The sequence below is a fragment of the Nelusetta ayraudi genome, unplaced genomic scaffold, assembly GCF_046127955.1.
Source record: "Nelusetta ayraudi isolate G7.1 ecotype Tasmania unplaced genomic scaffold, CSIRO-AGI_Nayr_v1 ptg000016l, whole genome shotgun sequence".
Classification (NCBI taxonomy): Eukaryota; Metazoa; Chordata; class Actinopteri; order Tetraodontiformes; family Monacanthidae; genus Nelusetta; species Nelusetta ayraudi.
In genome coordinates, this window is record NW_027466066.1 from 159,299 (window position 1) to 171,302 (window position 12,004).

Below are 12,004 nucleotides of genomic sequence, written 5' to 3' on the forward strand. Positions count from 1 at the left end.
TGCCACAGTGTTAATCTTCTGTGTTGACCAATAAAATGAAGGGCATTAGCTTCGAAATGTCCACTATTTGTTGTGCAATAGGACTGAGGGACTAAGTCGTTTAATATGAGAGCAGCAAATGTATTTTTGTTATATAACTCAAACGGTAACAAAACCAATCAAAAAAGGAGAAACACTTGAATAATCAGGTTTAGGTGAAAACAAATACACATCATACAGTGAATCGATGATCTGGTCAATGTTGAAAAAATATCTTAAAGCCAATTTTATGAACTTAGTGGATTCACTGTTGGTTACAGTTAAATAATAATTAATAATTAATGTTTGAATAATTAAAAAGTCATAAATCCAACACAAAAAAAGCAAAAAGCCAAACTCAATTACTGGGATATTTATTAGATTTTAGAGAGGAAAATTACTGAAACAGAATATAAAATAGAGCAATCTGATTAACATATGCAAACCAACAACCCCTCAAAAAAACCTCTTCTCTCTCTCTCTCTCTCTCTCTCTTTCTCTCTCTCTCTCTCTCTCTCCACCACACCTGAGTGCAAACATTATCCAGGTGATGGGTGCTGACTGATCATCTACAATGAGGAAGGGGCCAATCAAACGACCAGCTGGCACCTCGATCAGTAATAAATGTGTTACGCTCAGATGTTTCAACGGCAGGCAAAAAAAAAAAAAAGAAAAAGAAAAAAATCCAGCGAGTCTGTTCATGTAACACGATGGTCCTGTAACCTCACACTGGTGTAACGACACACACAGAGCAGAGTTTCTGCTTTCAGCCCCGGCTTTGCATGCATGAATACAATAGAAGCTGGGAGCAGAGCACAGGGTCACTCGAGCAGCTTCGGCCCGTCACTGGGGGCTGAAATATTGCACGTATACAAGTTTTGTTAGTTAAGATTTCTAACCGATCCTCTCCCGCCTCCCTTCCAACTCAATTTGTCTTCGTAAACATTTGCCTTTGCAATTTTGGGCATCGGTCAGTGAGTGAAAGATGCCTACAAAGCGATGCAGTCTGACCAGAGTGGCACTAGCTAGTCGAGCTGGTTGTAACCGAGCTGAACCTTCTGGTCGTGACGTGAGGATCGGGGCTATTTGTTTTCTACTGGAGAAAAATAAGCAATGTACCATTAGTGAAACTGCAAAGATGACGTCTAATATCGATAACAAGAGAAACTGGAAGTGAAACGCTGCTGCCAAGTGTTTTGGTACTTGATCTGTCCTGGAAAGTACATTCTCGAAGCTGCCTCTCCCCCCCCCTCACCTCCCAACAAGGAGCGTTTTTGGTGTCCGCGCGTCTACATGGGGCCTCTAGGTGGAACGTCATTAAGTTCCATTAACGATTGATTCTAAGAAAACATAGTTACACACAGTCAATTTGGATCAAAGCAAAGCAAAGAACGCGGCTCTCGCCCCCCCCCCCCCCCCCCCCCCCCCCATCGCGCTCTCTCTGGTGGATCATCGGTGGCATCTTTTAGCCCTTCACTACTTGCGTTTTTGCTTTTCTGTGTCCGACAGACGAGTTAGTATCCCTTCGGTGTTAGTCCTCGGATTGGATTAGATTTTAAGGGACAGAGGAAGAGAGTGAGGAGTGTCGCAGGCTTCAGTTTTGTTTCTTCTCAGGGGTGTTGGAGTTCGGTGCGTAGGGTGGAGGCCGCTCCTGCATGGGAATAGAAAGAAACGGAATGCAAAGCTTGTCAAATGTCAACTCAACTGTGCGTAAAAAAAAAAATATTGGAGGAAAAAAACAAACAAAACTAAACACCTGAAAAACTTGCCAAAGAAGGAATTTGTCTCTGCTAAAAAAGATGCTAAAAGAGCAAGGACGCATCAGTGATTATGTAGTATGACTACAAGACCCTCAAACAATTGTGCTAAATTTAAATGGTCACATATTGTGCAAATCCAGTGTGTTTGTGTGTGTATTGTGTTTGTGAAATCCCCACAAATGACAAAAGTCCTTCCTGTACTTCTTCTGCTTTGCACCAATTATCAGAAATTGTGCGCCAGGAACCTCAGTTGAGAGAACCTGCACTTTGTGACATCACAAAGGGCACTGATACACCCAGCTCAGTGACTCCTTAAGTCATTGAGCCTCTGCAATCAGAGGGCTAATTCAACAATTTCTGCAAACCTAAAGGCTTTTTTCATTTTCATGTTGTCTTTTTGGTCTATTGTTATTGGCTGTAGGGGTGCAAAGGTCCATTGCAGTGCGATCCTGAAAAAAATATGGGACCTTCAAATATTCTCCCTAACCTCCATATTATGATAACAAATCTGACGTACGTTCAGCTAAAACAATTAGAAACTCACAATGTGACAGAAGTCAGGTTAGAAATGACAGTAGAAATATACCAGATATACTACAGAGGTGGGGGAAAGTATTAGAACACATATATTGGAATATATATTTTCATTAAAATGCTTATAAGACAAATTAGCTGTCTCCAAAGCCAATATGTTCTGCAAACCACAGGACAGAGGAATAAAAAAAAAAAAGATTGATGTTTGTTTTCATGCCATCAGGTGACTGCATCCCATCCCTAAATTGTTTTTTGAGGGGGAATTTATTTGGCTTCTATTAGAAGACCGTAGAGGTCCTTACCATGGGCATGTAGATGTTGTGTGGATTGCTGGGATTGTAATACGCAGTGCCTGCTGCCTCGGCTGCCTTGGCGTTGCCTGTGGAAAAAAAAAAAGAATTAGAAAAAAGAAAAAGAGAGGGACGGCTGAAGTCAGACAGGAGTTGCTCGCTGAACATATTTAGGAACAGACGCTCCGGCTCCCGACGTTGTTGGCAGAATTGATGCGAGGGAGTCAGTGTTAGTCATTTGAAGCACGACAACTGACAGCTCCAGGAATCCTCAAGACAAAAAAAAAACCCAACCGCCGGACTGTAGGGCTGCACGGGGGAGGCACGTGACTCAAACTCGCCGTGACATTTTGACAGAGGACAAAACCCGGCGCATGTGAGACAGTTTCCAACCGAAGTCCGTGACGTGTGAGAAAATAAAACGTGAATGGACGGGGTTGGGTTGTTTATCCTCAGCGGTTTTGACGTGCAGCCGATGAGACGTCGGCACCCTTCCGGTTTTTTTTTGGTGGCGTGATTCAAAGTGATTCAGTGGGAGACCAGACGGATGGGATGTGACGGGTGCACTGACGCAGACGGACGGACGGAGAGGGGAAAAGGGGAAGAGGGGTGGAGGGAAAGTGAGGGAGGAACCGACCTGGAGGTGCTGGTGCCGCCGCCATCCCGTTCTGGGAGGGTGCCGCCCAGTTTTTGGGAGGCCCAGGATAGGGAGGAGGCGGGGCCATGTAATCAAATCCAGCTGGGTACATTCCTGGATGGCCAAAAGATCAAAACACAGACAGAAAAAAAAAACAGTTGACTGAGAATTTATGAAGAAAGTACTTTAAAAAACAGTAATATATTTACTGAGGCGCTACAGAAATGATTAGGTTTGGTCAGTTCTTTACCTGCAGCGGCCGCTGGATAAGGGTATCCCATGTTGCCAGGGGGAGCAGCGGGACCCGGGTAGAACCCATTAGCCTGGACAGGTGGTTGGTAGGTATAGCCAGGTGGAGCGGGCGGCGCTGGGCCATAGCCATTCATCACGCAAGGTGAGGGGTAGCCGTAGGCAGAGGCGCCATTCTGTGCAGGAGCAGCGCGAGAGGCTGCGGCAACATCACGGTTATTACAGCGATTGAGATGGAACTTCCCAAAAAATGTAAATGTAAAGTTCCCCTCATCTGAGAAAACATTCCTGGATCTTCAATGAAGGGACTGCTTGTGAAAGTGATGCAGGATTTTGCATGAACTCACCATTTGAAGCAAGTTTGAAGAGATGCTGTCCCAGCTCGATGGCGCCACCGTGAAGAAACGTCATCTTGAACTGAGCCTGACCCTCCCAGCCGCCTGACAAGATACAGTAAATGAGCCCATTTGTAACAGAAAAAAAAAACTTGGATGTTCATTGTACGTTTCAGGAGAAGAACTTCTGACCAAAATTACCCAACTAAGATGTTGCACGATCTTTTACAAAATTAAATATACATCAGATCTCTAGAGCCAATCAACATTGCGTTGCTGATGACGCTTGGTATTGTTGGGTTAGCGTTTACAATGAAACGCTTCATCAACCCTATGACCATGTCTGTGGCTGGGTTTTCCGTGTTTTTTCCACAACCGTGGTGCTTCTGCTTTACACATAAAAAAAATACAAATGTACATCAACCACGGCAAAAAAAAAAAGTAGTACTGAAACAATAAAAGAGTCACTCACCACCGGCCTCAGCTGACACGATCCCTTTGATGTAGTTGGCTCCAAAAACAGGCTGCTCAATGCTGCAGCCTTTCATCAGATAATAGGGGAACATAGCTGAGCCCAGGCAGTCCTTGGTGTTACTGGACACAAACAACAACTGTACCAGAGAATCAGATTGGGGGGGGGGAGTGAAGAGTGTTACAGCAGGTTTCAACAAACTATAGCAACCAGAAAAATTCATAAAATATGAAAGTAATTCTGGCCTTTACCCTGTAAGGTGTGAGGTAAACTGTGCCCTTCTTGGTCCCTTTCAGCAAGTCCGTCTTGCTGGTGACGTCACTAAATGCCAGCTCCACGTTCTTACATTCCCTTAAAACACTGATAAAAAACAAAAAAAAACTATTATTATACATGTTAATATGAACGCATTTATATAAATGTTCAATTACCAACACGTGTATGTGTAGTCACCAAAGGACATGACACGCGTGTTAAGTTTTTACAACATGACAACATACTGCCCCAAAACTCTCAGCTACTTCCTGTTTTGACAAGACGGCTAACGGAACTAGCTAGTCATTATGGTTACGTAAACCGCTCAAACAACGGGCGTTACAAAATAGCCGACACTAAAGGCAATATTTCTGTTGACGAGAGGAACATTTTTGACTGTAAACCAGCAACAAAAAACGCAACATACGCAGGCTGTGCTAATGATAATCAGGTCAGCTAGCAGTTAGCAGCTGGCTAGCATTATCTTGACTACGCACTGGGTAGTAGAAGGTAAACAATGCAAGAGGAGATGCAAAAGCTGGCTAATTACTTCACATTTTTTTACAGATTGTCGGTAAAATAAACTCACCTTTCTCCGTTAGTAATCAAAACACCTCCGTTGTGCGAATGATTCCTATTTAGAGCCATGTTTTGCGAAACGTTTTCAAGCCCTCCTGTTGCCTGCGTTAAAATTCTGTCGGTCTGACGAAGGGGAGCCCTGAACACGTCATCGAGTAGCGTCACAGCATCATGTGATAACTTCTGATTTGCCTTGTGACAGACGGTCAACTAATTCAATTCACCGGGAGCTGCCACAGCCATCACTGTCAGAAAGCATCCATTGTCATTGCCGAAGGGCCTTTTAATCTCAGAATGTTGGCGTCCCGTTCCTTCAATCAGCGTATCAGATGATTATATCACCGAGACGTTGTGTCTTCAATGGCGAAAACTGAAGCCGTGTATTGATGATAGCAATGTTTTGTCCTGCTGACCAATTATCTCTCTCTCTCTCTCTCTCTCCCTCTCTCTTTCTCTCAATATATATATATATATATATATATATAGCTTGCGTAATGGCGATGGGTACAAGTGTCGCCACGGGGAAACCGGGAGGTGATGTTCGAAAGACCTTTAAGTTACGCAATGATTTAATTCCGCAGCACCCCGAGGAGGAGCGAGGGCTGAGCCACGGAAGCGCGCTATGTATTATTTAAACATCGACCTTTGGCTAATTAGTCGTCGTGAAACCCCAGTGTGTTCCACTGTTTTTTTGTTAATCATTATGAGGGTGGTCGTCTCTTAAATATGATTTCCAATCCGATTTATATTTATAAAAAAAAAAAAAAAAAAAGAAAGAAAGAAAGAAAAACTTTTCTAAAGTGCACAAAAGACAACAAGGCCATGCTCGCGCTCGGCTCATCGCTGCAGGCTGCAACTTAATTAGCGCTAATTAACAGAAGTCACGTGACCGCTGCCTGCTTCAAAGAAAGCGCCCGGTCGAATCCAAGGTTTAAATCGCACGAGCGAAAAACCGCGTGGTATCCATTGGCGAGATGAATTGCCTTTGCGCCAGACTATTTTTGATCACCCTCGTTTGTGCCTTCATGGAGCAGCGCTGTTGCTCTTCCTTGGAGGTCCAGGTGAAGGGAGCCTTTGAGCAGCTCGCCCTGCCGAGAGTCACCTGCTACGACCACAGGATCAAGGCTGTTTTCGGACCAATGGTTCAAAGTAATATACATGGTCAAGGTAAAAAAAAAATAATATATATATATATATATATATATATATATATGTGTGTGTGTAAAAAAAAAAAAAAAAATTTAAAGTCACAGCTGAGGTCAAAACGTCAGGCAATGACCTCATCAAAGTAAAGAAACTGTATTGTTTAATGTTTGAAACAGTTGAACGGTACCCACCCGAATATTATGTCCGTTTAGTTTTGTTTTTGATTTTTGTCACCCTCAGACATCACAGGGGCCACAATCAATGTGCTTGATTCCGAAGATTCCTGTGGAGTGACTCTGACCAGGGAGAAAAACCAAAGCCTCGCCTTCCTCAGCAGATATGACAGCTGCTACGCTCAGATTGAGGTAAATAAAAGGATGGAGTGTATGCCATGTACAGTGCTGTACTCTTTCAAAGGATGTTGTCTCTCCCAATGACCTGTATGTACAATGTGCAGACCTCTTAATTGAACAATGTTTATGATGGAAACAGGCTAGGCATAGATTTTAATGACTTGCAGCACTTCTTCACGTTGGTGACGCCAAATCTGTGATGCTTCCCTATTACAGCATAGCCTTGTTTGGCGTAAATGTAAATTTCATGCACCCCTGTAAAACCCTCAGGATGGCAAGCTGGCGATCCAGCTGCAGGTGCAGCTGAGAGGCGACCCTCGCTGGTACAAGGTAAAGATCAGCTGTCCTCTGCCAGAGAGACGCAGCAACAGGATTCAACTCATTCTAACTTGTGAGTGTTGGCAATTGGCCATCGAGTTGTTTTATGTTTCATTTGTTTCATTTCCTTCTCGTAACTCAGATCAGAGCTCGTACTCCTTGCTCAAAACTTGAGCAACTTGAGAAAAGTGTTCCATTTTTGGTTCATATGAGCAGTTGTTTTGCACCAGTTTATGACACCAAAACTGTAACTCCTCCCAGCGTTACCTGGAAACTGTGATCTAAAGCAAACCCAGCGAGTGCCGTGCGCCACTCAGGGCCTTTCTGAAGAGGCCTGCCTCCAAAATGAATGCTGCTACGATCCTCACGACTTCACCTGCAACAACAGACTTGATGGTAAGGCGAAGATGATGAATTGACCGTGAAACTTGATCAATGATATTTTAAAGTATTTTGGCCTCTTCCTATAAATCTTCTTACTTTCTTTCCCCATATGTTCTCACACGCTGCCCAGCCTGCTCTCTGGATGGGCACTTTGTGTTTTCAGTGATGGCCTCAGATACAGACCCACCCATTGATCCCAGAAACCTCATAGTCAGGGACCACCCTCACTGTTCCCCTGTCAAGGCCACCAAAGATGAAGCTATCTTCAAGTTTGGTGTCATGGACTGTGGGACAAAGTCAAAGGTAAGCAGACATTTTTCTTTTAAAAAACGAACTAATTTATGACACTTCATTGAGGTGGAGTTTGAATGTATGTGAGAAACCCTTTTTATATGGAGTCCTATAAATCTTTTGGCTTTCAGGCTGATGGAGATGCGATGATCTATGAGGTGGATCTGGTGGAGCGGAATAAAAGCGCACAGAGAAATTCGCAATTTCTGTGAGCTTTTCGTCCCCATGATGCAACTCAGTGAAGTGCAAAATGTAATTCACTGCTAACAAAAGGGTGTGCGTGTGTGTGTTTAGAATCCAGGTCCAGTGTGAATACAGTGCCTCAGACTTAAAGCGCGCTGCAGATTTGCAGTCCCTGTATGCAGTGACCAACCCACCGCCTGTGGTTGCACAGGGAGCCATCAGAGTGCTTATGAGAATAGCCAAAGGTAGATAAATTCTACTTCTGCACCATGTCGAGCCTCTGGCGATCATATTAATGATACATTCTGCTGCCTTAGACGCATCCTTTACATCGTTCTACCCCGAGGACCAGCTTCCACTGACCTTGCCCCTGCATAAAGCCGCATACGTGGAGATTTCCATCGCCCAGCCGCCCCCGGATCCCACGCTGTCCTTGCGCGTACAGGACTGTTTTGCATACCCGGAATCTCGACATTCTGTGTGGATGCTTCTTTACGATGGGTAAGGTTAAAAAAAAGAAAAAAAAAGAAGGCAAGATATTGATAAGTCTTAAGGGGAAACTCCATTGGACTTTAGCAAAAAACAAAAGTTCTGACCATGAGTATAATAGGCAATCTTTAAAGTGAGCTGTAGAAACTATTAAGTGACTTATTTTTTTGGGTTGGTTGTTTCTCGCCATGGACAGATGTCCCAACCCTTTGGATAACATGAGGAGCTCTGTCCCGGTGGACAAGCAAGGGCGGACCACCTCCCACTCCCAAGTAAGGAGGTTTGACGTCAAGACCTTCGCATTTGTGGACCCGCAAACAGGACTGCCTAGCGCAGAGGAGGTACAACCCCCCCCCCCAGCACGCCTCAGACACATGACTGCTATTTACCAAATGCACGTGCCATCATCTCTCTTCCAGATTTACTTCTACTGCTGGGTGAAAATCTGCACCCAGGACACCGACTGCGCTCAGCAGTGCTCCATCATTTGTGAGTGCATTTGTTTCCACCTTCCCCACCGCTGTGCTTGTGCGTAGCGTTCAGACCTGTGCTTCTCCTCCACCAGCGTCTGAAGGCAAGCAACAGAGGCATAGAAGAGCGGCACGGTCTGAATTGGAAAAGGTCCAACTGGTGTCAGTAGGACCACTGCTGATGGGACGGAATGGCACTCAAGTGGGGGAAACTCTGTGTGTCAAACAGAAGAGAAGTGAGCGCCGGTGGTAAAGTGCCTTTCCATGCAAAAAACAAAAACAGTGGAATATTTGATTGTCGTTTCTCTGTTCCTCAGTGTTTCAGGTGGCAGTGTACATGCTCTCTGTTATGGGAGCCACACTGCTATTGATCCTGATCTTCACCATATGGATGAGCTTCAGGAAGCAGAAGTCAAAACCAAAGCAGGATGGCGATGCACTGGATGGCAGTGATCAATCTCAATAAAGTTAACCTTCATTGTGAAGCATTAGAGTTGTTTTTCTGCTTTGTTGACGCCCCCGGATCTACCACTAACCAGCTCAGTGGTCTAGTGCTACAGTGTCCGCCCTCAGACTGGTAGGTTGTGGATTCGATCCCCGGCTGAGTCATACCAAAGACTGTAAAAATGGTACCCATTGCCTCCCTGCTTGGCACTCAGTATTGGGGGTTGGAATTGGGGGGGTTAGATCACCCAATGATTCCCGGGCGCGGCACTGCTGCCGCCCACCGCTCCCTCGGGATGATGGGTCAAATGCAAATTTCGCATCCTTTGGGATGTGACAATCACTGGGACTTTAACTTAAGTGTGAAGCTTGGACCCTCCAGAGATTTGTGATGCCATGATCACTTAACAGCCTGAACCTAAAGCACTGGTTCATAGTTGGCAAGCATTTCTCTTATTCAGCAACATTTGCATCATGTCATCACATGTCGGGGGCGACTGTGGCTCAGGAGGTAGAGCAGGTTGTCCATTGAAAGGTTTGCGATTCAAATCCCGCTCCATCCTCCTCCGTCGTCGTGTCCTTTGGCAAGACACTTGACCCTAAATGGCCCCCAATGGGGCTAGGCAGCACCCTGCATGGCAGAAGCCTCCCATTGGTGTTTGAATAGGTGAATGAGAGGCCTTTGTAAAAGCGCTTTGGGATACCGTGAAGGTGCTGAAAAGCACTATACGAGTGCAGTCCATTTACCAAATCACTTCACTAGATGCATTCTTCAACCAACACCGATTTTCCCAAAATTGAGAGGTTGTACAACTCCTTTAAAATATATATCACACAGAAATGCAAGTCAATAGTTTTATTCGTTGATATTACAATGCATACAAAACAAAAAAGAAAAATGCGTAGTTTTCAGTTCAATAAGGTCTGAACTTTCTTTGTGCCCTCAGAAGGGCTATTTTCTGTTTATCCTCTTCAAACTTTTTCCTTAGCTCAGCAATATCTGGTGAGGGGAAAAAAAACACTTCACTCAAGTTTCTATTGTCAAGTCGGGACCAGAAAAGAATTATAAATTAAACACTTACGTTCTTTCTGTGTATTTTTGTGCTGCCAGGAGTAGAAGTTCAAGAGCTCCTTCCTCTTCTTCTTCTTCATCTCTTTCTGTAAAGTCCTCCGGTTGGCTGCCTCGCTGTGGGGGCGGGCCTTGGCACCCTTTGGTCCTTTTGTGACCTTTGTCCAGCCCTCTTCATCCTCCTTTTGCTTGTCTGCCTCCTCCTTCTGCTTCTCCGCCTCCTGCCGCACAAACATCGCACAAAGCTGACGTGACGTGTCGCTCTAAGAGATGCGTGCGTGCCCTGCCGGGGAAGGTCTCACCTTTTCTTTTCGCTTGTCGTAGTCACCCATGAAGGAGTCAACGAGCTCCTGCAGTTTTTCCGTTTGAATAAAAGACGCCCTGTACTTCTGGATCCACTCTGGCAAGATACAGAGCCAGGAAGAATACAGCGGCAGTTGAGCGAGGAGTTTGACCAATTAACACAGACCTCAAGATTGTAAGTGAATATAAAGCAACACAAATGAGCCACAAATCCTATAAAAACAAAAACAAACAAACAAACAAACAGTACAACAATAAAAGTAAATGGACCGCTGTCGTGTCACTCACTTTGGACTCCGGTATTTACAGGATGTTGCTCTGTGGAGACCACCAACGGGACATTGTGTGGGTGGGATTTAACCGCTGTTAAACTTGAAGATGCACGGAACACAATGTAGCCCACTTTAAAACACTGCGGAGAACAGACAAGGAAGGGAAATGAAGACACCCGCTTCACTTAACAGAGCTAAAGGAGACATTGCGCATGGAGTCAGTTGGAATGGAAGGAGTTGCTCACCTGTTTTTCAGCAGGTTTGAAGTACTTGGACAGGTTGGGTCCAGAATCTCGAGGCAAGCCTGGGTGGTCGTTTAACTCCACCGACTGAACAGTGCCAAACTGCGAGAACAATTCTTTGACAATACCCTGAAACACAGGCAACAGGAGAGCGGTATGGCTGAGTTCGTCACTGGGTTGTGTACAGTGGAGTCTGTGCTAAACAACTAGCTTTTCGGCTACATGGACTGTACCTGTGAGCAGTAAGGGGGAATGTTGAGCACAAACAGAGTCCGGTCCAGAGGTCTATGAGAGCTGCTCTCGGCTCGAACCTTGTGCTCTTTGACATACAGCTTGTGCTGCGCGGCGCTGTCGGGAGCAAACTGTACGGGTAAAACTGCGAGAAGAGGGAGGAAAAGCAACACTGTGACGTTACTGTTGTTCCGTCGTGAGCGATTCCCGAAGGCAAACGGAGGGGGGAAAGCCGCAAAGACGAAGCAAAGGTTAAAATGACACTACGAATAAATGTACATTTAAGCGTGTGGGTATACAGAAATGTCATTTATTTCGGCAAATAATACCTGTAAAACCTCCAGGGATAACACAAGCCGCACTGGTGGCATGTTTCCTTTTGGACGGCGCCATCTTGGTGTGACCTTTTAAACCGGAAGTACTACTAACGACGACGTACAAAAACCCGTTATGATAGGGGGGCGGCGGGAAAGTGTTATTTCAAACAGATTTATGTTTTGTATTTTACCGATAATATATTTAAAGAAATTCCGAGCTTTTTTAAAATGATGTCTTGGCTTTTCGTTTTGTTAATAAAGCTTTCTAACATTTAGCCAAAAACAAATGATTTCAGGGGCGACGATGCCGCCTCACAGCAAGAAGGTCGTGGGTTCAATCCCGGGTCTGTGTGGAGTCTGCAT

General features: G+C 44.9%; 3 protein-coding genes across 4 annotated transcripts; 1 reads left to right on the top strand and 2 right to left on the bottom strand.

Moving 5' to 3' along the window:
• Positions 1-376: 376 nt before the first annotated feature.
• wbp2nl (WBP2 N-terminal like) lies at positions 377-5,335 on the bottom strand. The gene is made up of 8 exons (XM_076023591.1): positions 5,140-5,335; positions 4,547-4,655; positions 4,296-4,434; positions 3,836-3,928; positions 3,490-3,687; positions 3,240-3,353; positions 2,615-2,691; positions 377-1,669 (listed from the first exon to the last, which is right to left on the bottom strand). The coding sequence occupies exons 1-8, from the start codon at positions 5,196-5,198 to the stop codon at positions 1,613-1,615; spliced, it is 846 nt and encodes a 281-aa protein (XP_075879706.1). The 5' UTR covers positions 5,199-5,335; the 3' UTR covers positions 377-1,612.
• Positions 5,336-5,489: 154 nt separating this feature from the next.
• Positions 5,490-9,270, top strand: LOC142886581 (zona pellucida sperm-binding protein 4-like). Of its 2 annotated transcripts, XM_076023590.1 has the most exons (13): positions 5,490-5,663; positions 6,164-6,296; positions 6,516-6,640; positions 6,899-7,019; positions 7,208-7,342; positions 7,461-7,633; positions 7,753-7,829; positions 7,916-8,049; positions 8,122-8,305; positions 8,490-8,634; positions 8,713-8,782; positions 8,859-8,999; positions 9,081-9,270. In XM_076023590.1, the coding sequence occupies exons 2-13, from the start codon at positions 6,269-6,271 to the stop codon at positions 9,227-9,229; spliced, it is 1,482 nt and encodes a 493-aa protein (XP_075879705.1). In that variant the 5' UTR covers positions 5,490-5,663; positions 6,164-6,268; the 3' UTR covers positions 9,230-9,270. The 2 variants fall into 2 exon arrangements, with proteins under 2 accessions (XP_075879705.1, XP_075879704.1); XM_076023589.1 differs by lacking the exon at positions 5,490-5,663 and having other exon boundaries at positions 5,671-6,296.
• A 778-nt stretch (positions 9,271-10,048) lies between these two features.
• On the bottom strand, positions 10,049-11,791 carry rrp7a (ribosomal RNA processing 7 homolog A). The gene is made up of 7 exons (XM_076023597.1): positions 11,654-11,791; positions 11,327-11,469; positions 11,097-11,222; positions 10,868-10,991; positions 10,579-10,676; positions 10,290-10,497; positions 10,049-10,207 (listed from the first exon to the last, which is right to left on the bottom strand). Exons 1-7 carry the CDS (start codon positions 11,715-11,717, stop codon positions 10,122-10,124), a joined length of 849 nt encoding a protein of 282 aa, XP_075879712.1. The 5' UTR covers positions 11,718-11,791; the 3' UTR covers positions 10,049-10,121.
• Between the last annotated feature and the right edge of the window lie 213 nt (positions 11,792-12,004).

Excerpts from the sequence above, each read along its gene's own strand:
- wbp2nl (XM_076023591.1), bottom strand. The coding sequence starts at position 5,198 with ATGGCTCTAAATAGGAATCATTCGCACAACGGAGGTGTTTTGATTACT. Across the intron at positions 4,656-5,139 it reads TTGATTACTAACGGAGAAAG|TGTTTTAAGGGAATGTAAGA; the intron begins GTGAGTTTATTT and ends GTTTTTTATCAG. Across the intron at positions 3,354-3,489 it reads TTATCCAGCGGCCGCTGCAG|GAATGTACCCAGCTGGATTT; the intron begins GTAAAGAACTGA and ends TTGGCCATCCAG.
- LOC142886581 (XM_076023589.1), top strand. The coding sequence starts at position 6,104 with ATGAATTGCCTTTGCGCCAGACTATTTTTGATCACCCTCGTTTGTGCC. Across the intron at positions 6,297-6,515 it reads AAGTAATATACATGGTCAAG|ACATCACAGGGGCCACAATC; the intron begins GTAAAAAAAAAA and ends TGTCACCCTCAG. Across the intron at positions 7,343-7,460 it reads CTGCAACAACAGACTTGATG|CCTGCTCTCTGGATGGGCAC; the intron begins GTAAGGCGAAGA and ends CACGCTGCCCAG.
- rrp7a (XM_076023597.1), bottom strand. The coding sequence starts at position 11,717 with ATGGCGCCGTCCAAAAGGAAACATGCCACCAGTGCGGCTTGTGTTATC. Across the intron at positions 11,223-11,326 it reads TTCCCCCTTACTGCTCACAG|GGTATTGTCAAAGAATTGTT; the intron begins GTACAGTCCATG and ends CCTGTGTTTCAG. Across the intron at positions 10,498-10,578 it reads ACGACAAGCGAAAAGAAAAG|GAGGCGGAGAAGCAGAAGGA; the intron begins GTGAGACCTTCC and ends TTTGTGCGGCAG.